We start from the raw sequence: 20,386 nt of genomic DNA, 5'->3' as shown, positions 1-20,386 counted from the left end.
TCAAAAAACCCTTAAAATGAAGTTTGAATACTGACTATATGAAAAATAGATCTGATTCAGCTCTAAATTTTTGTAGGGAGAGTTGTCTATGAAAATAGATTAGCTTCTACTTGTTCAGGAAATAATCAGTAATAGGTATTAGATACAGTAGGGGGCATATTCATCTGTTATCCAAAGGTTAGATCTTTCCTTAGATCCAAGGGTATTTAGAAAAAAAAATTAATATAGGAGAGAGATTCCCCTCTGGTTGATTTTAAAAACTCTGGGGACAAATTGTCCTAAAGCTACTTCTATTTTAAGGCCACTTTACTTGGTCAACAATTAAAGTAAAATACTAAAGAAAAGCTCCTGATTGCACATAAACAAGGCTATGTTGTGCTTGTCAGGAAATGCCAGAGATGGGACATACAGTGCACTTTCCTTCCCAATTATTTTTGCTTTGACACTGTATAGAAAAATTTGTGCATGACAGAAAATGAAAAACCCTTCTGTTTTGTTTCCAGGGGTTGTTTTTAGTACACAATAGGCAAAAATGGCTTCCAGAGTATTTTTCTAACTAAGTTTAAAATATTTCACTTGCTTAAGATTTAATTGCATACTGCTTGTATAAAAAAATCCATTATCTATACAAAAACAAGAATACATTTGCATTTCATCAGCTATGATTGTGGTTCCATTAGCTGCTACGTGCTGGTTCCTAGGCCATGAGTCATTGTCACATACTGGTGTGATTGTTACTTTTCTCAGCAACTGGATGGTACAAACAACCTACAGTAAGCTGCTGAACACATACTGCATCACTCTGCTATAAAACAAGTGAATCATTCTGCAAAGGAAACCTGACTTCCTACCACTTCAGGAAGATTTTCTTTAACAAAAAGTTCTTTTTGTTAAAGTCTATTGTGAATCCCCTGATATTAAATAATTAATAGTAATTACTCTAGCTGGCCTGGAACAGTTTCTGTAAAATAGGTGGCTGATGGCTTTTAAGTAAAGCATTTTATTGATTGTGTTTTAACTAACAATTGGGATTATTTTAATTTTATTAACGTGATCTATAATTGCATCTGACACAAGCAGAAGGCATGGGTGAAATCCTGGTCCCACTGAAGTCAATGGTAAAATTCACATTGACTTCATTAGGGCGCAACTTTCACACTGTGTCTGTGGTAGTTGGTCCTAACTTCTTCTTCTTTTTTTGGGGTGGGGAGAGGGGAATTCCATCACCGGAAATTCAATAGAAGAAAGATCCATTTGCGGTGTATGCTGGGATTACTACACTACAATGGTGTCTGTAATATTTATAGTAATATGGTTCATTGTTTGCCTGAAAATTACATAATTCAAGATGAAAATGAATTTGTATAGCAAATGTAGTCAACTCCGTTCCAGTTAGTTTTGAGTGGGGATGGTGTGTTGTGCAGTATTTTGCAGTATGTACGTTTATATTTTAAATAGTTGTTACATTTGAGGGAAACCAGGGAAGTGTTTATAAAGATCAGTCATGTAACAATGGCTTTCTTAAGAAATGTACAATGTTATCTTGAAAATGTGTTTAGCTTGTCTTAATTGTGCTGATATGAAAAAAAAAAGTTGCTGCTGCAGCAGTGAAAGGTGTTGCTTTGTGTGGTCCTGACAAGATTTCTATTAATAGCACGTGTCATTGATTGTGATGCTGAAAGCCGTGTGCAACCAATGAGATAAACTGCCATTGTAGTGTGTGGGGGTCCCTTCAGACTGTCAACTCAAATGATAGAGAGGAATTGGGGGGAGTAGATAACCACCACCTTCCAGAAATATGACCAGTAACAATCAGGAGATTGGCCTAGTAGTAGCATTTGGTGTCATTCCATTCATTGTGGTTGTCATCATTATTGTAGTTAAAAGAGATGCACTAATGCAGATGTTTCGAAGGCTAGTTTACACAACCTCTCAAACAAAAGAGGTGCAAGTCACTGCTGCTGTTGGCGATGGTGATCATGATTCACAGCACCCCCATGAGGAAGACAGCACTAGTTCTGAGGAAATGGGAGAAAACCCGGATTCCCTATCAAGTACATCTTCAAGGCAGGGAAAATAGAAATAACCTATGTATTGGTACAGATATTGATACAATAAATAAGGGAACAAGTAATGACTTATAATATAAGTGTATTTATACTAAAAGTATATAAATACAAAGGTCATGCAATATGGCCCTGGTCTAGATAAGCACATAAGCATATGTTTAACTTGAAGCACATTAACTGAACCAATGGGACAGTTCTCAGGCTTAGAGTTAAGCATATGCCTGTTTGGAGTCTTTGACATTTAACACCTTACTTTTATGGAGTTTTAATTTTATAACTTCCTTGTGCACTGAAAAGTTGTGCAGAAGGAATATTTTAAAAGAGCAAAGAAAAACAGAAAAGAACACGAAGTGTGAAAGATGAGAACTAGTTATTAAAATACTCAGTCACTGGAACAGATTGTGAGCCCAGGCAGAGGCAGATCATAAATGCTATCAACATGGTATTTATGTAAATGTATTTCCTTTTTTTAATCATTGTAACTTTGACCTTTTATTGTCATTTATAAAAAAAGTTAATTGGGTGTTTTGTTTGGAAAAAATGTGTGATTTCCATTATTTTATAGCTTATTGTGACAAATACATCTAGAACTCTGTACTTTTGCTCTCATTTATAGATGGATGTCTTGTAGCCTACCAACAAATCCTGCTACTGCTGCATGTGTGGCAGCAGTTCTACATGATCACATGACTCTTGATATGGACGCGGTCCTGTCAGACTTTGTTCGGTCCACAGGGGCAGAACCAGGTCTGGCAAGAGACCTGCTGGAAGGTAAGCATACCCCCTAAACCTTTGGCACCTTTTCCTCATATTCAGTACTTTCATGCTGTGGTCAATAAAATGTGAAACAGTCTTTTAAAGCTTCTAGTATAGTCTGTTAAATCACTGATTCCTTAGTATCTGTGCCAACAAGCCAATGTTCCTGGTAGTTTAATCACACAAGATTGCACCAGTACAGCTGTTTTCAGCAAAGGCCTTAGAAAATCTCTTATTGTGATAGAAGCTACATTCTATATTAGTTATAATCTTACCTAAAAAGTGAGGCAAAAGGCTTTCATCTTGATTCATACTCTGTCATTTTGAGCTGCCTGCTACACTCATTAGTCATCAAAAGAAATTCTGAGAGTATGGAAGAATAGTTCCATTAGTTACTTTAAGCTTCTAATATGGAAAACCATACTGAATTTTGAGTGTGTCATGTTCGTTAATAGTAAGAAAAATGAGGATTGGTTTTGAGTGTGTCTTCTGATCTGGGCTGGTTGTAGGTGCTGCCAAGTGTGGACAGTTACAGATGTCTTGATGTTCTGTATATAAAATGCCCACATGCCAAGGGCAAATATTTTTGATTTTCCTCATATAGCCAAAGTTCAACGTATACTGAGCATCAATTATGTGTTTTTAAAATGTACTCATGAATATTTCTCCTTTTCACAATAGCAGATCAGTGTAATAATAGCTGGGCTTGAATAGTATTTATTTTAGTGTTATGTATTCAGGGCCGGCTCCAGGCACCAGCCGAGCAAGCTCATGCTTGAGGCGGCAGATTCCAAGGGGCGGCATTCCGGCCGCCCTTTTTTTTTCTTTTTGGTTTGCCGCTCCAGCTACCCCGCAGGTGTTTTGTGTGTGTGTGTGTGTGTGTGCTTTGCTGCTCCGGCCGCCCTGCAGGTGTGTTTTTGTTTTTGTTTTTTTGCTTCGCTGCTCCCCCCACCCTACCCCCCCGCAGTTTTTGGTGGTGGTGGTGGTGGTTTTTTTGCTTGTGGCGGCAAAAAAGCCAGAGCCGGCCCTGTATGTATTGTAATGTATCTTCTTTACTCCAGGTTTATTACTCCAAGTAATAAGGAATGATATGGTAGTAACTCTGAAGTGTATACGATGTGGAGTGCAGTTTTACATGTCATACTTGTTTTGTTTCCAAAGACATCTGTGTTACATAAAAATAAGTCCTTAGAACGTGTAACTGTGAATGTTCTCCTTAGCGCTCACTAAATGTAACAAAAGATCTTTGTTTTGTCTGACTGATTTGATCAACCTGCCATTCTAGGCTGAAGTCCATCATTATCGTCATCACATTGCAATTCACCCAGGTTCACTTAGGGAGTGGAAGAACTGGGCCCCATCTCAGTGGGGCTACTCATGGAGTAAAGTACTACTCACTGTAAGTCAGGGTTCAGAACTGGGCCCTTCATTAAATTCAGTACTAAGAGCCCTGTCCAGTGGTAATGTTATGAGGCTCTCTGGGTACATGCCAGGCTGACTTGTTCACCGACAAGGCTGACTAGGTGACATAAGGAATTAAAAGGCAAAAATAGCTGAGCTGCTTGTGCATGTGGATATCACATGTGTTTGCCAGTGGCCCACAAGCAGCAAGATTTAGTGTTAATATCCATATTCCTTGGGGTAAAAGAAAAGTTTTGTTGGTTCTTTTAAACATACATGGGGTTACTTTCCCCCACCCCCAAATCCCTGTGTGGGCTGATAGAGGAGACTCCTCGAGTCCTTCCCACTCCACATTCTTCTTGGGTAGGTGGGGAGTCTGTCAATAGGCAGAGTGGTAGAGGGGGATTGTCTTTTCTTTCCTTTGCATCCCTGGTCGTCTCCTTCAGAAAGAGTGAATCTCCTCAGCTGAGTTTTAGCTGGAGCTGTCCTTCAGTGAGAGGGTTTACAGCCAAGTGTCTCTTTAAAAATTCTTCATTGTTATAAATGCTGTATCTCTATAAGGAGGCCTCTGAAATCTATTAGTGGACAAACTTATTTGCGTCTTAGTGCTTCCTTAAAAGGGATATGATCACCCCTTTCTTAGCAAAAGGCAGGTAGTTTTGTTATTTACTGTGGGTGCATAGTGTGTCTAGAAGTTGGAGTACATGTCTAGGAGAGGCAGGATCCTGGCTGACTTTGTGCTATCTCTGTCTCATTTTCTTCACCTGTGGAAAGAGAGCGTACCTACAAAACTAATGTTTGCAATGTGCTTTGCAAACTTCGCTCAAAGGCTCTATAGAAGTAATGTTGTTATTGGTGGAGTTGGTGATTTATCACCATTGCAGTAGGTGATGTGATAGACCCAGGCTAGTTGGGTACAACAAAGAAGTAGAAGGCAGATATACTGGCCACTGGATTAGCAGTTTTCTGTTCCCTGACTGACCAGAGCAGGGGCTGCTCTAGACTAATGAGAACACCTGACTCCAATTAACCTGCAAAGAGTCAGGTGAGTCCATTAAAGTAATGTGAACACCTGACTCTAGTTAAGGCCCTTTTAATACTATAAAAGGGCTCACTCTAGTCAGGCTGGGGAGAACCAGGGAGCCAGAGGAGAGGAAAGGAACTGCGGCTGAATGGCTGGTTAATGAAGACACCCTCAAACCATCGGTAAGGGAGCCCTAAGGTAAGGGTGAAGAAGGGAGAAGCAGGAGAGCTGTGGGGAAGTGGCCCAGGGAAATGTAGCAACTCTGGCAGTGAAAGGTTGGCTGCCAACAGCTGCTACCATTAGGGTCCCTGGGCCGGAACCCGGAATAGAGGGTGGGTCCGGGTTCCCCCCAATCTGCCACTACAGAAACACCTCCTGGGAAGGGAAGACAGGCCCCTGTCAGGACAGGAGGCTAAACTGTTCTGAAATAAGCCCTAGAGACAACCGAGACTGTGGGAATTCTCTCACCAACCTCCTTGCTGGCTTATGATGAAAAGGACTCAGTAGACTGTAACCCTGGCCCTAGAGAGAGAAGGGCTATGTGGAGGGTTGCAGTGAGCCACTGAGGCTAGCATAAACCGCCTAGAAGCGCGGGACCCACGGGGACAAGGTCAGAGCTCTGCCACAGTGAATAAAGCTACACTGAAAAGACTAACAAAGAAGTGGGCAACAAGGAGTTTAATTATTCTTAACAGTCTAATTCATAGTGTTTAACTTCATTAGACACACTACAAATTCTGAGTACAGTACAGACCTGTTTACGCACGGATGTTGGGAGTCAAGCCGTCCCGACCGCGTGTTAACGGACCGTGGGTTAAGAGGGCCATGCTGAAATATCTTAAGATATCTATATATACATGTATAATTATCTAGGATTACATACATATTCACAGTGTCACAAATACTGCAGGCCTATCTGTTAACAGCGCTTTGCAAGAATATAAATTCAAATGTGTAATCTAATAAAAACATTATTACTGCAGTACACAGAGGTGAAAGTAACTCAGGACACTTACCGGTACGGAGCAGGGGCATCTCTGGCCCCTGGAAGGGGCAGGGCCTCAGGTGGAAGAGGCGGGGCTAGGGGCCAGCATCCCCCAGCAGCCCTTCTGGCCGCCTGGTCTGTGCCACCCGAGGTTCCTGTGGCTATTTAAACGGCCCGGGGCTCTGGACGCTGCTGCTGCAGTAGCGGTGTCCAGAGCCCTGGGCCCTTTTAAATCACCAGCCCCGGGGCAGCTGCTCCCTTTGCCCTTCCTCCCCCCGCCTGTTGGCGGCCAATGGGGGGCAAAATGGGCAGGGACCTTAAAGCGCTGCAGGGTCCTTTGCTGCGGCAGCGCTTTAACATTGCTGCGCCCCCCATTGGCAGCCCAGCGCTGCTGCGGCAAAGAACCCTGCCCTTTAATGTCCCTGCCCTTTTTGCCTCCCCCGTCAGCGGCCCTGCTGGTAGGGTCCCTGCCGCAGCGCTTTAATGTTGCTGTCCCTTCCCCTCCCTTCCCCCCCCCCCCGGCGGTAAAGACGTACAACACGTTTCCACTCCGCACTTCCTGTGGATTTCTATGTTAGTGAGCAAATCTGTAGTGCTACATAGCAAGTTCCCGTACTGCATGTTAACGAGTCTTGCGTGTTAAATAGGTAGCACTGGGAGGCATGGCACTCCCGCGTGTTAAGTGGATTTGCGCGTAAATGGGTCTGTACTATTTTTCCTCTCACACAGGAATTTTTTCAAGCTTATGAAGGTAAAAAGAAAATCTGGGGGGTTTAAGATGTTCTCATAAGGACTTTTCAACACATAAGGATATGGTAGCAGCTTGCTGTAACAGCTGTTAGCATTGCCCAGGATCTTATGCCGGGATAGTAGTTTTACTTACCATTCATTATCCACTTTTCCGTTCTTGTATCACTCCCCATTTTCCCTAATTTAACTAATTTCCCATGTGAAACTGTATCAAACGCCTTACTGAAATCCAGGTAGATTAGACCTACTGCATTTCCTTTGTCTAAAAAAATCAGTTATCTTCTCAAGGAAAGAAATCAGGTTGGTCTGGCACAATCTACCCTTTGTAAAACCATGTTGTATTTTATCCCAATTACCATTTATTTCTATGTACTTAGTTACTTTCTTTTTCAAAATTTGTTCCAAGATTTTGCATACAATTGCGGTCAAACTAACAGGCCTGTTGTTTCTCGGATAATTTTTTCCCTTTGTTAAAAATAGGTAGTATATTAGCTCCAGTCATAGGGTACTACCACCAAATTTGTGGATTCATTAAAAATCTTTGCTAATGGTCTTGCAATTCCATGTGCCAGTTCCTTTAATATTCTTGGATGGGCCCCCTGATTTGGTCCCATTAAGCTGTTTGAATTTGACTTCCACCTCAGATGTGGTAATTTCTACTTCTATATCTTCATTTCCATTAGCCACCCTGCTACTAGCCATAAGCTCCTCATTACCTTTGTTAAAAACGGAGGCAAAGTATTCATTTTAGATGTTGTACCATGCTCAGATTCTCTTTAATCTCTACCCCATCTGCAGTACTTAGTGATCCCACTTTCTTCTTTCCTTGTTTTCTTTTTATTTATATGGCTATGTAACCTTTTACTATTGGTTTTAATTCCCTTTGCAAGGTCCAACTCTGCTTGGCTTTTGGCAGTTCTTACTTTTCCCCTACACTTTCTGACCTCCAAGAGAGCTTTTCTTGCTGATCCCTCCCATCTTCCATTCCCTGTAGATTTTCTGCTTTCTCTTAATAATCTCTTTGAGATGCTTAAGTATCAGGGGGTAGCCGTGTTAGTCTGTATCTACAAAAACAACAAGGAGTCTGGTGGCACCTTAAAGACTAACAGATTTATTTGGGCATAAGCTTTCGTGAGTAAAAACCTCACTTCTTCGGATGCATAGAGTGAAAGTTACAGATGCAGGCATTATATACTGACACATGGAGAGCAGGGAGTTACTTCACAAGTGGAGAACCAGTGTTGACAGGGCCAATTCAATCAGGGTGGATGTAGTCCACTCCCAATAATAGATGAGGAGGTGTCAATTCCAGGAGAGGAAAAGCTGCTTCTGTAGTGAGCCAGCCACTCCCAGTCCCTATTCAAGCCCAGATTAATGGTGTTGAATTTGCAAATGAATTTTAGTTCTGCTGTTTCTCTTTGAAGTCTGTTTCTGAAGTGTTTTTGTTCAATGATAGTGACTTTTAAATCTGTAATAGAATGACCAGGGAGATTGAAGTGTTCACTTACTGGCTTATGTATGTTACCATTCCTGATGTCCGATTTGTGTCCATTTATTCTTTTATTCCTTGAGTCGGAGACGACGAAAGTAGGCACTAAATTTAGCCGTATGGAGTGGAAATCCATCAACCTCAACAAAAAACTTGCACAGATACAGACAGACATCATCTTCCTCTCCAAATGCAAACAGATGGACATCATACCAAAAGGACTGACGGTAAAAAATCCATTGCAATCAACATACTACACTGAGTATGGTGAGAGACTGTGCCACACACTCTCAAAGAAACTGAGGAACCACCTGATCAGCATCCTGTACACCAGACAGGAGAAGATCAAGAATGAGCTCTCAGAACTGGAGACTCTCATACAATACCAGCCTTCTACACAAACTTCCACGTGGCTGGACTTTACAAAAATGAGACAAGCCATTTACAATGCACACTTCACTTCTCTACAGAGGAAAAAGGACTGTAAGCTATCTAAACTAATACCTGCCACTGGGGGCTGTAACAATGGTACCCTCAACTCATCTAACAACATTGTCAATCTTTCCAACCACACACTTAGCCCAGCAGAAGAGTCTGTCCTATCTCGGGGACTCTCTTTCTGTCCCACCATCCCCACGAACATGATACAGTTCTGCGGTGATCTGGAAGCCTACTTTCGTCGTCTCCGACTCAAGGAATATTTTCAACGCACCACTGAACAGTGCACTGACCCACAGGAACCCTCCTACCAACACTACAAGAAGAAGAACTCTGTGTGGACTCCTCCTGACGGTCGAAATGACAGACTGGACCTCTACATAGAGTGTTTCCGCAGACGTGCACAGGCTGAAATTGTGGAAAAACAACATCACTTGTCCCATAACCTCAGCCGTACAGAACGCAATGCCATCCACAGCCTCAGAAACAACTCTGACATTATCATCAAAGGGGCTGACAAAGGAGGTGCTGTAGTCATAATGAACAGGTCAGATTATGAACAGGAGGCTGCCAGGCAACTCTCCAAGACCACATTCTACAGGCCACTATCCTCTGATCCCACTGAGGAATACCAAAAGAAACTACACCATCTGCTCAAGAAACTCCCAGCTACAGTACGGGAACAAATCTACGTGGACACACCCGCAGAACCCCAACCAGGGGTATTCTATCTGCTACCCAAGATCCATAAACCCGGAAACCCTGGACGCCCCATCATCTCAGGCATTGGCACTCTGACAGCAGGATTATCTGGCTATTTGGACTCTCTCCTCAGACCCTATGCTACCAGCACTCCCAGCTATCTTCGAGAGACCACCGACTTCCTAAGGAAACTACAATGCATTGATGTTCTTCCTGAAAACACCATCCTGGCCACCATGGATGTAGAAGCACTTTATACCAATATTCCACATGAGGATGGACTACAAGCTGTCAGGAACAGTATCCCTGATGAGGCCACAGCAAGCCTGGTGGCTGAGCTTTGTGACTTTGTCCTCACCCACAACCACTTCAGATTTGGGGACAACTTATACCTTCAAGTCAGTGGCACTGCTATGGGTACTCGCATGGCCCCACAGTATGCCAACATTTTTATGGCTGACTTAGAACAACGCTTCCTCAGCTCTCGTCCCCTAATGCCCCTCCTCTACTTGCACTATATTGATGACATCTTCATCATATGGACCCACGGAAAGGAGGCCCTTGAAGAATTCCACCTGGACTTCAACAATTTCCACCCCACCATCAACCTCAGCCTGGACCAGTCCACACAAGAGATCCACTTCCTGGACACTACAGTACAAATAATTGATGGTCACATAAACACCACCCTATACCGGAAACCTACTGACCGCTATACGTACCTACATGCCTCCAGCTTCCATCCAAGACACATCACACGATCCATTGTCTACAGCCAAGCCCTAAGATACAACCGAATTTGCTCCAACCCCTCAGACAGAGACAAACACCTACAAGATCTTTATCAAGCATTCGTAAAACTACAATACCCACCTGGGGAAGTGAGGAAACAGATTGACAGAGCAAGACGGGTACCCAGAAATCACCTACTGCAGGACAGGCCCAACAAGGACAATAACAGAACACCACTGGCCATCACATACAGCCCCCAGCTAAAACCTCTCCAGCGCATTATCCACGATCTACAACCTATCCTGGAAAATGATCCCTCACTCTCACAGACCTTGGGAGGCAGGCCAGTCCTCGCTTACAGACAACCCCCCAACCTGAAGCAAATACTCACCAGCAACTACACACCACACCACAGAAACACCAACCCAGGAACCTATCCCTGTAGCAAACCTCGTTGCCTACTCTGTCCCCATATCTACTCTGGCAACAGCATCAGAGGACCCAACCACATCAGCCACACCATCAGGGGCTCATTCACCTGCACATCCTCTAATGTCATATATGCCATCATGTGCCAGCAATGCCCCTCTGCCATGTACATTGGCCAAACGGGACAGTCCCTCCGCAAAAGAATAAATGGACACAAATCGGACATCAGGAATGGTAACATACATAAGCCAGTAAGTGAACACTTCAATCTCCCTGGTCATTCTATTACAGATTTAAAAGTCACTATCATTGAACAAAAAAACTTCAGAAACAGACTTCAAAGAGAAACAGCAGAACTAAAATTCATTTGCAAATTCAACACCATTAATCTGGGCTTGAATAGGGACTGGGAGTGGCTGGCTCACTACAGAAGCAGCTTTTCCTCTCCTGGAATTGACACCTCCTCATCTATTATTGGGAGTGGACTACATCCACCCTGATTGAATTGGCCCTGTCAACACTGGTTCTCCACTTGTGAAGTAACTCCCTGCTCTCCATGTGTCAGTATATAATGCCTGCATCTGTAACTTTCACTCTATGCATCCGAAGAAGTGAGGTTTTTACTCACGAAAGCTTATGCCCAAATAAATCTGTTAGTCTTTAAGGTGCCACCAGACTCCTTGTTGTTTTTGAGATGCTTGTACATCCAGTTTGTTCTGCAACCCTTCCCTATGAATTTTTCCACTTGCTTGGGATGCCGGCTTCAGATAGCTTCTGCAACATTGACTGAAAGCAATTCCAAGCTTCCTAAACATTCAGATCCTTGAGTTCTTCAATTCAGTCGACTTCCCCAACTAATTTCCTAATTTTTTTTAAAACTTGCCGTTTTGAAATCAAGAACCCTAGTTGCAGACCTATTGTGGTTTATCCTTCCATCTAGTTTAAACTGAATTAGCTCATGATCACTCAAACCAAGGCTGTCTTCCACAGCCAGTTCTTCTATGAGGTCCTTTCTACTTATCAGCATTAAATCTAAAATGGCACCTCCTCTTGTTGGTTTGGTGACTATTTGGTGAAGAAATCTGTTAGCTATCACATCCAAGGATATTTGGGCTCTATCATTAATTAGTACTGCGTGTCCGCCAAGCTATAGCTGGGAAATTCATGTCTCCCATAATCACACAATTCCCAGTAATATTTATTTCATTAAAAATATTAGAAGTCTCTGTCCATATCCAGATCAGATCCTGAGAGTCTGTAGCAGATACCAAGCACTATCCCAGTGGAGCCTATTTTACCTTTCTTCCTCAAAGTGATTTTGACCCAAAGAGATTCTGCTTTATCCATACCATCATTTCTAATTTCTTTACAGTCTACCTCATTGTTAATATACAATGCTACTCCACCACCTTTACCTTTATTTCTGTCTTTCTTGACCACAACTTACCCTTCAATACTTGTGCTCTAGTCGTGACTACTATTCCACCATGTTTCTGTTTATCCCTATAATATCTGATTTCACTTCCTGCACCAGTAGTTTTAGTTCCTCCACTTTGTTACCCAGACTCCTTACATTGGTGTGTAGACATCTTAGTTGTTTCTGTTTGCCTTTGCGCAGACTCCTCTCCTGATTAGGTACAGTCATGGTACTGCCAGTATTGCCTACCTAACTGTTACTGTCAGGGGTGTTGGCACTGTCTTTCCTCTTGTCTATTCTCATACCTCTGTTGCTCCTTTGTTCCTGTATCCTCAGTTATGTGGTTTTCCTTCTGCTCAATGTTAGAATCAGGCATCATGAACATCTCCCCTGAATTCCTAGTTTAAAGTTCTTTTAATCAGTCGTGCCAACCTCCATCCCAGAAATCTATTTTCCTCTCAATTTGGGTGGAGCCCGCCCCATGAGAACAGTCCCTGTGAATGCCTCCCAGTGATTGAACATCTCAAAGCCCTCCTTCTAGCAAAACAACCAGAGCCATCTATTGGTCATCATAATCTTGTCTCACCTTCACTCTCCTCCATTAGGGACAGGTAGAATCCCACTGAAAATCACCTGAGCCTCCATTCCTTTAACCATCTTCCCCAGCATGCTGTAGTCAGCCTTGATGCAAGAATCTAGCTATATAATTTGTTCTCACGTGAAGGACAATCCGTGGATTCTTTCCAGCTCCCATTTGGATCCTCTTCAGCTTCAGGTCCACATCCCATATCTTAGCTCCTGGCAGACAGCACACCCTACTGTTCTCAGCATCAGCTCTAGTGACAGGCCTGTCCATTCTTGTTAGTAGGTAGTCCTGAGTCATGTAGCTCTGCCTCTTCCTAGTGTTGGTGCAATTCTGCTAGTCCTCTTGTCTCTTGTTCTGTCTTGCAATCTTCTGCAAGTCATCCTGTATCCTCCCGGGGCTCTGACCTCTGAATATCTCCATTGGCCCTCCCCATCTTCTTACAGGACTAGCCACTCTTCTCTTCTTCTTTACCGTCCCTCCTTCAGTTACAGCCTGCTGTGCCCCTTCTTCTTTTTCCAACACCCGTTCCTGAGCTCTGTTTCTCCTTCACTAGCTGGTCTTTTCCTCTCTCTGGTTCTTGTAGTCACATGCTTCCACTGGGCACTTTCCTCAACCAGCAGTGTACTCAGAGTTCTGCAGTCCAGCTTGCATCTGAGAGTCTTGAGTTTTCCCTTCAGCCTCCTTGACATTTGCTTGAATCCTTTCAACACTCAACCACAGTTTTTACATGCGTCTCTAAACCTCGCATCTTCTCTTCCATCTGCTCTATCTGGTGGCACTTCATACAAATGAAGCACTTTTCAAGTACCTGCTCTAGGATAATGTATGTGCTGCAGCTTACACATCCAGTCCTCTTCATTGTCTCTTCCGTTACTTGGGTCACTATCATTGTTGCCTTTGTATATACTCTGCTAAATGGAAAAGTTTACCACCAAGGCCAATCTACATCAACTACATCCCTCATAAATGCAGATCGCAAACATACTGTAGTAGTTACTATCATCAAAGACACACGGAGTGGCCATGAGTTCCCTTAGGGTCCATCTCAGCTAACCGCCTTCCAATTTAGGGATGCTCAGTTTTGTCCCATACTATGGTAGCTAGATTCCTGAGGGGGCTTGTCAGAGTTTATCCCCCAGTCAAACAATTGACACCTTCTTCAGATTTAAATATTGTTCTAATGGGCTTGACTACAGTCTTTAGAAGTTCAATGGGGCTTTTCATCCTGTCTAGATAGGATTAGCCCTTTAAGATATCCCCTAGATTATATGTAACTTTCATACAGAGGGTCAAAGCTTAATATGTTTTGACCCAGAGAATTTCTAATTGGATTATTAGGCATAGCAGACTATATGCTATGAATTAGCTAAAATAGACTCACCAATAAGAGTCACAGACCACTCCACTAGAGCTCAGACAGCCTTAAGAGTTTCTTTGAGGAATGTGCCCATAGTAGAGAGGTGTTGGGCAGGTACATGGACTTCTATATAAGACTTTACACATCATTACTCCATTGTAGAAGCATCATAATCCAATGCTCATTTTGGCAGGGTTATCTTAGTCATTATTTAGTTGAACTCCTAGCACCCAACTCCATCACTGCTTGTGAGTCACCATCAGTGGAATGTATATGGCAAACACTCAAAGAACTTACTTACCTTTCAGTAACTGTGGTTGTTTCAGATGTTTTGTCCATATTCCACAACCTTCCCTGCTTCTCCCCTACTACAGAGTCCCATAACATCCAAATTCTGTATTGATGAAGGAATAGAGAGATGATTGGGGTCATCCCACTCTTTATGGAGGCATGAGGACACTCAGGGCACAGGCACAGCCCCAATGATCACCGCTGGGTTAAAGAGTCCAAATTCAAATACATAGGGTACATGTGCACCATCAGTGGAATGTATATATGGACAACGCATCTAAAGAACCACAATTACTGTAAGGTAAATAACTGTTTTTTCTTTGAAAGGAACGAGTAGTAGTCATTGGTCCAGACCCCAAACTAGATCAGATATGCAGGCATATTTTTACACCTCCCTGTAACATTATGAAAGAAATGTGACTAAATCATAAACTACTGTAGATACTTAGAGAGCTCTATACATCTATATCAATATGATTTTGTTCTGTCCTTTACAGCAATCCATTTGAAATCAACAAATTGTATTCCACATTGACAGAAATATTAATGACCAAATATATGAAGATGTATTTTCACCAGAAAAAAATGTTTACTATTCTAGGAGAGTTAATTTTCTGAGGAGGAGCCTCTGACTTGAGCTGATTTAAGTTTTTGTCTTAGAAACCTGTAAGGTGGTCTCACAGTCCCAAAAACAGACCATACGTAGGTGTTGTAGCATCCCTATTAACCCCAGTAGTATCGCTTTGACAAATGTATATGCTGCTTTGAGCAATTACTGTCTCCTGCTCCTACCCACCTGAAATGTTAATAGATTTGCCATGCAATTTCCAAGTTATGTTTTTCATCTCTACTTCTACTGCTGAGCGAATAATGCACAGTGAAGAACTTATGCAATGAACTTACCTCTCCTCACAGACTTTGTGAGGGCAGATGGCAGATTTCTCTCCGTTCTGTATAATTTGAACTTCGTCCACAAATATATTAATCACGATTAATCGCACGATTAAAAAAACCTAATCATGATTAAAAACATTAATAATGATTAATTGCGCTATTAAACAATAATAGAATGCCATTTATTTAAATATTTTGATGTTTTCTACATTTTCAAATATTGATTTCAATTATAACACAAAATACAACGTGTACAGTGCTCACTTTATATTTATTTTGAATTCCAAATATTTGCACTGTAAAAAAGAAAAGAAATGGTATTTTTCAATTCACCTAATACGCGTACTGTAATTCAATCTCTTTATCATGAAAGTTGAACATACAAATGTACAAAAAATAACTGCATTCAAAAATAAATGGAAAACTTTTGAGTCCACTCAGTCTTATTTCTCGTTCAGCCAATCGCTCAGACAAACAAGTTTGTTTACATTTTCAGGAGATAGTGCTGCCCACTTCTTGTTCACAATGTCACCTGAAAGTGAGAACAGATGTTCGCATGGCACTGTTGTAACCGGCGTCACAAGATATTTACATGCCATATGCGCTAAAGATTCATATGTTCCTTCATGCTTCAACCACCATTCCAGAGGACATGCATCCATGCTGATGACGGGTTCTGCTCGATAACAATCCAAAGCAATGCAGACCAACGCATGTTCATTTTCATCATCTGAGTCAGATGCCACTAGCAGAAGGTTGATTTTCTTTTTTGGTAGTTTGGTTTCTGTAGAAGAAAAACAAGTTTGTTTGCATTTACGGGACATAATGCTGCCCACTTCCTATTTACAATGTCACCAGAAAGTGAGAACGGGCATTCTCATGAAACTTTTGTAGCCAGCATTGTAAGGTAGTTATGTGCCAGATATGTTAAACATTCGTATGCCCCTTCATGCTTCGGCCACCACTCCAGAGGAAATGCTTTCAGGCTGACGACGCTCATTAAAAAAAAAATGCGTTAAGTAAATTTGTGACTGAACTTCTTGTGGGAGAATTGTATGTCTCCGGCTCTATTTTACCCATTTGGCCATATATTTCATGTTATAGCAGTCTCGGATGATGACTCAGTACATGTCCATTTTAAGAACATTTTCACTGCAGATTTGACAAAACGCAAAGAAGGTACCAATGTGAGATTTCTAAAGATAGCTACAGCAGTCGACCCAAGGTTTAAGAAACTGAAGTGCTTACCAAAATCTGAGAGGGATGAGGTGTGGCGCATGCTTCCAGAAGTCTTAAAAGAGCAACATTCCAATGCAGAAACTACAGAAGCAGGACTGAGTGGACTTGTAGGCTCTAAAGTTTTGCATTGTTTTGTTTTTGCGTGCAGTTATGTAACAAAAAAAAAATCTACATTTGTAAGTTGCACTTTCACGATAAAGAGATTGCACTACAGTACTTGTATGAGGTAAATTGAAAAATACTGTTTCTTTTGTTTATCATTTTTACAGTGCACATATTTGTAATAAAAAAGAATAATATAAAGTGAGCAGTGTTCACTTTGTATTCTGTGCTGAAATCAATATATTTGAAAATGTAGAAAAACATCCAAAATATTTAATAAATTTCAATTGATATTCTATTGAACAATGTGATTAAAACAGTGATTAATCATGATTAACTGAAAAAAATTAGTTGCGTGAGTTAACTGCAATTAATCGACAGCCCTAATTTATTGATTTATTGACAATTGATTTCCTAGAGTATTTAACTGAGCGATAGTCTGTTGCGCTCACAGATTTAATGATTGAACTTTTAAAAAATCCGGTTATAAAAGCACAATAACAGTGCACATAATCTTCCAGTTGCTCTTAATCTATGGCTAGGCTATGAGCAAGTGGGGTGATTTTTTTGGTTCATGTATAGAAATCTAGCTCTCATTGAATGAGTGCGAGTATAAATAGCAGCGCAGCCGGCATAGCAGGGGTAGTGACAGTGGAGGCATGGCTGAGCTTCCTGAAACCACTGGGTTTCCTTTACCCAAAAGGAAAGATGAGCCTGGCAGTTACCAACCTGGGAATCTAACTCCTATCCCTAGGTACCTATTACAACAAATATTAAGAGAAAAATAAATAAATAAATTGCCATACTAGGTAACTGTCTTTCTGCCCCCCAGTCTTTTATGCCCGGTACAGTACCAGCGGTACTACAGATTTGTACTGTGCTTGATCAGCCTTCTTATTCAATGTATGGGATACATTCAGAGAGTTGGAATTCTCAGTATGTAGATGACATACTCTCTCTGTTATCCAGCTGGAGACAGGGATCCCAGTGTCTCTCCCAGGATGTGATTAGGTGCTGCACCTCTTGCAGGGCTGGCTCCAGGCACCAGCCCACCAAGCATGTGCTTGGGGCGGTGCCTGGAGGGGGGCGGCGCGGCGGGGTGCTCTGGCTCGAAAGTGGGGCCGCGACTGGGCTCGCCACCCTCCCCGCGGCGCTCCGGCTGGTCGAGGAGAGTAGGACCCTGGCCAGGCTCGCCGCCCTCCTCCCGGCGCTCCGGCCGCCAGGGAGAGCGGAGAGCCACGGCTGGACTCGCCGCCCTCCCCTCGGCGCTCCGGATGGTCAGGGATTGCGGGCCCGCGGCCGGGCTCGGCGCCCTCCCCTGCCGCGCTGAGGGGGGGGGCAGCAGGTGGCTTTTTTGCCTAGGGCGGCAAAAAAGCCAGAGCCGGCCCTGACCTCTTGAGGCCACGCACAGAAGTCTCAGCAAAGTGGAGGAGGAGGTGGACTTTAAAGTTGCTGTAAACCACTATCTACACTCTCTTGATTCTGCACTGCTTTGCAGGTTGGAGCAGCCACCGACACAATTTAGACAGCCCTGGAGACCTGTCTGTTATAGCAGCTTCCCTCAGTTGCCCTATTGTTACCTGGGGTTCTTTCAACCCAAAGCTCTTGGTAACTTTTACTTTGTGTGAGGAGGTGTCAGGAAATAAATCAGGGGAGACACAGCTGTCCGAACGATAGATGGCTGGCACAAACAGGACAACACGAGTGCTTTCACTTAAAGCTAAACTGTACTTAATCTCAAGAAGTTGCACATGTTCACAACAGGTTAGTAAAACACCCCCAACCCTCGATAATTACCGAAGCTGAGTGTGGCTCTCGAGAGGCACAGCGGCTGCCAGTGAGGAATGCTACCTTGAATCCCCATAAATCAATTTGCTTAGGCCCCACCCCAAAATGCCCCTCCCACTCTTACACTTCCCCCATGTTAGGCCAAGGGGGTCCTTAGTGTTGGAAGGCAGCCTTACAGGTGCCTTCCTCAGTTCTTGTGCTGGGGCAGTTCTCCCCCAGGTGGATATGTGGTTGTACACTGATCCAGTCCTTTTATCCATCGTAAAGCGCCCAGAGCAGGCATGAGGATCATATCCCAGTGTTTGGGTGAAATGTGGGCATGGGCTATTATTCATTATTTGTATTGTGGTAGCACCTCAGAGGCATTGTATGCACATATAGTAGAAATAGCAGCTGTGCCAAAGAACTTTTACCATCTGTATTTGGCCGGAGGGTGGCATCTCTCTCTCAGATGCAGACCTTGCTACCATGATCTTTGCCTTCACTGGACTACAGCAGTGTGCCCCATATAAGGCTATCCCTTAAATCCACTCAGAAGTCCAGGCTACCATCGAATGTAGCACATTATGAAATGCTCTAGGGTCATGATACCAGTGCTTTGGGATCTGCACTAACTGATTCTTGGCTCCAGGATGGAGTTTCAGCTATTGGGTATGACATACCAAGGCCCTAAATATTATTGAACATTCCCACTTGAGAGATTGCCTATTCCAGGCTGACCCAGCTGAGATCCAACAAGGCCATAATATAAATGGATGGATGGCATCATTACACTGATTATTTTTCCCTATCTCCACTTTCTGGTAGGGACAGGACATAAACCCACATTTCCAGTGTGCTATAGGTAACTTGGAGAAGCCAAATTAACAGGTGAAAAACTGTTCTTCATGGCCTTTTGTATCTTCACAGATGAATTCTTTGCTAGTTGTTTTCCCTGACAATTTGTTGATGTGTCAGCATTTGATTCAAAATACAACGTCACGTCTGTGGCTGAAACCAAAGTAGGAGCATGATGGACCTTCCTTATGCTGTCAGCCATCCATTTTAAAATGCTATTTGGGTCTTTTAAAGTCTGTTTTCCCCCTGTTCCTTGTAGCATGTATCCTTTATTACAGCTCACACCCTGGGATTTTCCGCACATGATTGTTAAAATTCTGAGGGTAAGTCAAAATTTCTAGGCTCAATTTTGCTAATATGTTACTGCCATCATACCACCTGGTGGCGTTATCTTGACAGATACCGTATGTTTGGTAGCCTCCATGCAGGTTGTTAGTTAGATAAGACCTTTGAGAATCAGCAGCATATAGGTACTGTTGCTGATTCAGTAAGTGACTCTCCTCCCTATGGCCTGGTACTGAACTAGTTCCCCACCTACAAAGAGCCCCTGGCTATTTTCTGTTCTATCTCTAGGTTTAAGAGCAGATTAGAAGTGGTTCATTATCCCTGTTTCCTCTTCAGTATAACATAGGCTTTGCTATCTTGCACTGTAGTCTCACTCTTCCTATTTTTAACCTTGTAACATTTAATTTCAATAATGCAATAATTAAAAATACTAATTAAATCTGCTGTTATTAGCAATTATGACAATTAAAGGACCAGGTGGGAGGAAAAAAGCTAGTTTAAAGTTTTATTTTGATTTTCTGTCTTCAGCATCCTTGCAGTCAAACACCTATTTACATTTTGTTTTTGCAATTAGCTCCCTGATTAGCTCAATGAACTTAAATAGGCATGTGATTACAAAACCAGGCTCTGACTTGAGCCATTTGTTGTAAGTAATAATTAATGTAGCACAAAATGGTCAACTCTCATATTCATGGTAAATTGTCGTGTCTAACTGTAAATATTCTAAAGTTACATGCCATCCTACAGTGGTGCCAATTAAGATATTTCTTGATTGGGTGGAGGAGGAATTCTGGTCCCCACCCCTCCAGCAGGGG

General features: G+C 42.6%; 1 protein-coding gene across 4 annotated transcripts in view; it reads left to right on the top strand.

Annotated features, from left to right (window-relative positions):
- Positions 1-20,386, top strand: part of OTUD7A (OTU deubiquitinase 7A) — a 275,367-nt gene that overhangs the window by 140,153 nt on the left and 114,828 nt on the right. For all 4 annotated transcript variants that reach the window (XR_008446571.1, XM_054043157.1, XM_054043158.1 and 1 more), the window contains exon 4: positions 2,686-2,840. Coding sequence is in view for 3 of the 4 variants with exons in the window: in XM_054043157.1 (XP_053899132.1) it covers positions 2,690-2,840 (151 nt within the window). In the remaining variant the exon portion in view is untranslated. The remainder of the gene's footprint in view (positions 1-2,685; positions 2,841-20,386) is intronic.

This window comes from Malaclemys terrapin, chromosome 10 (assembly GCF_027887155.1).
Source record: "Malaclemys terrapin pileata isolate rMalTer1 chromosome 10, rMalTer1.hap1, whole genome shotgun sequence".
NCBI classification, from domain to species: Eukaryota; Metazoa; Chordata; order Testudines; family Emydidae; genus Malaclemys; species Malaclemys terrapin.
This window is presented reverse-complemented; position numbering and strand designations above follow the sequence as displayed.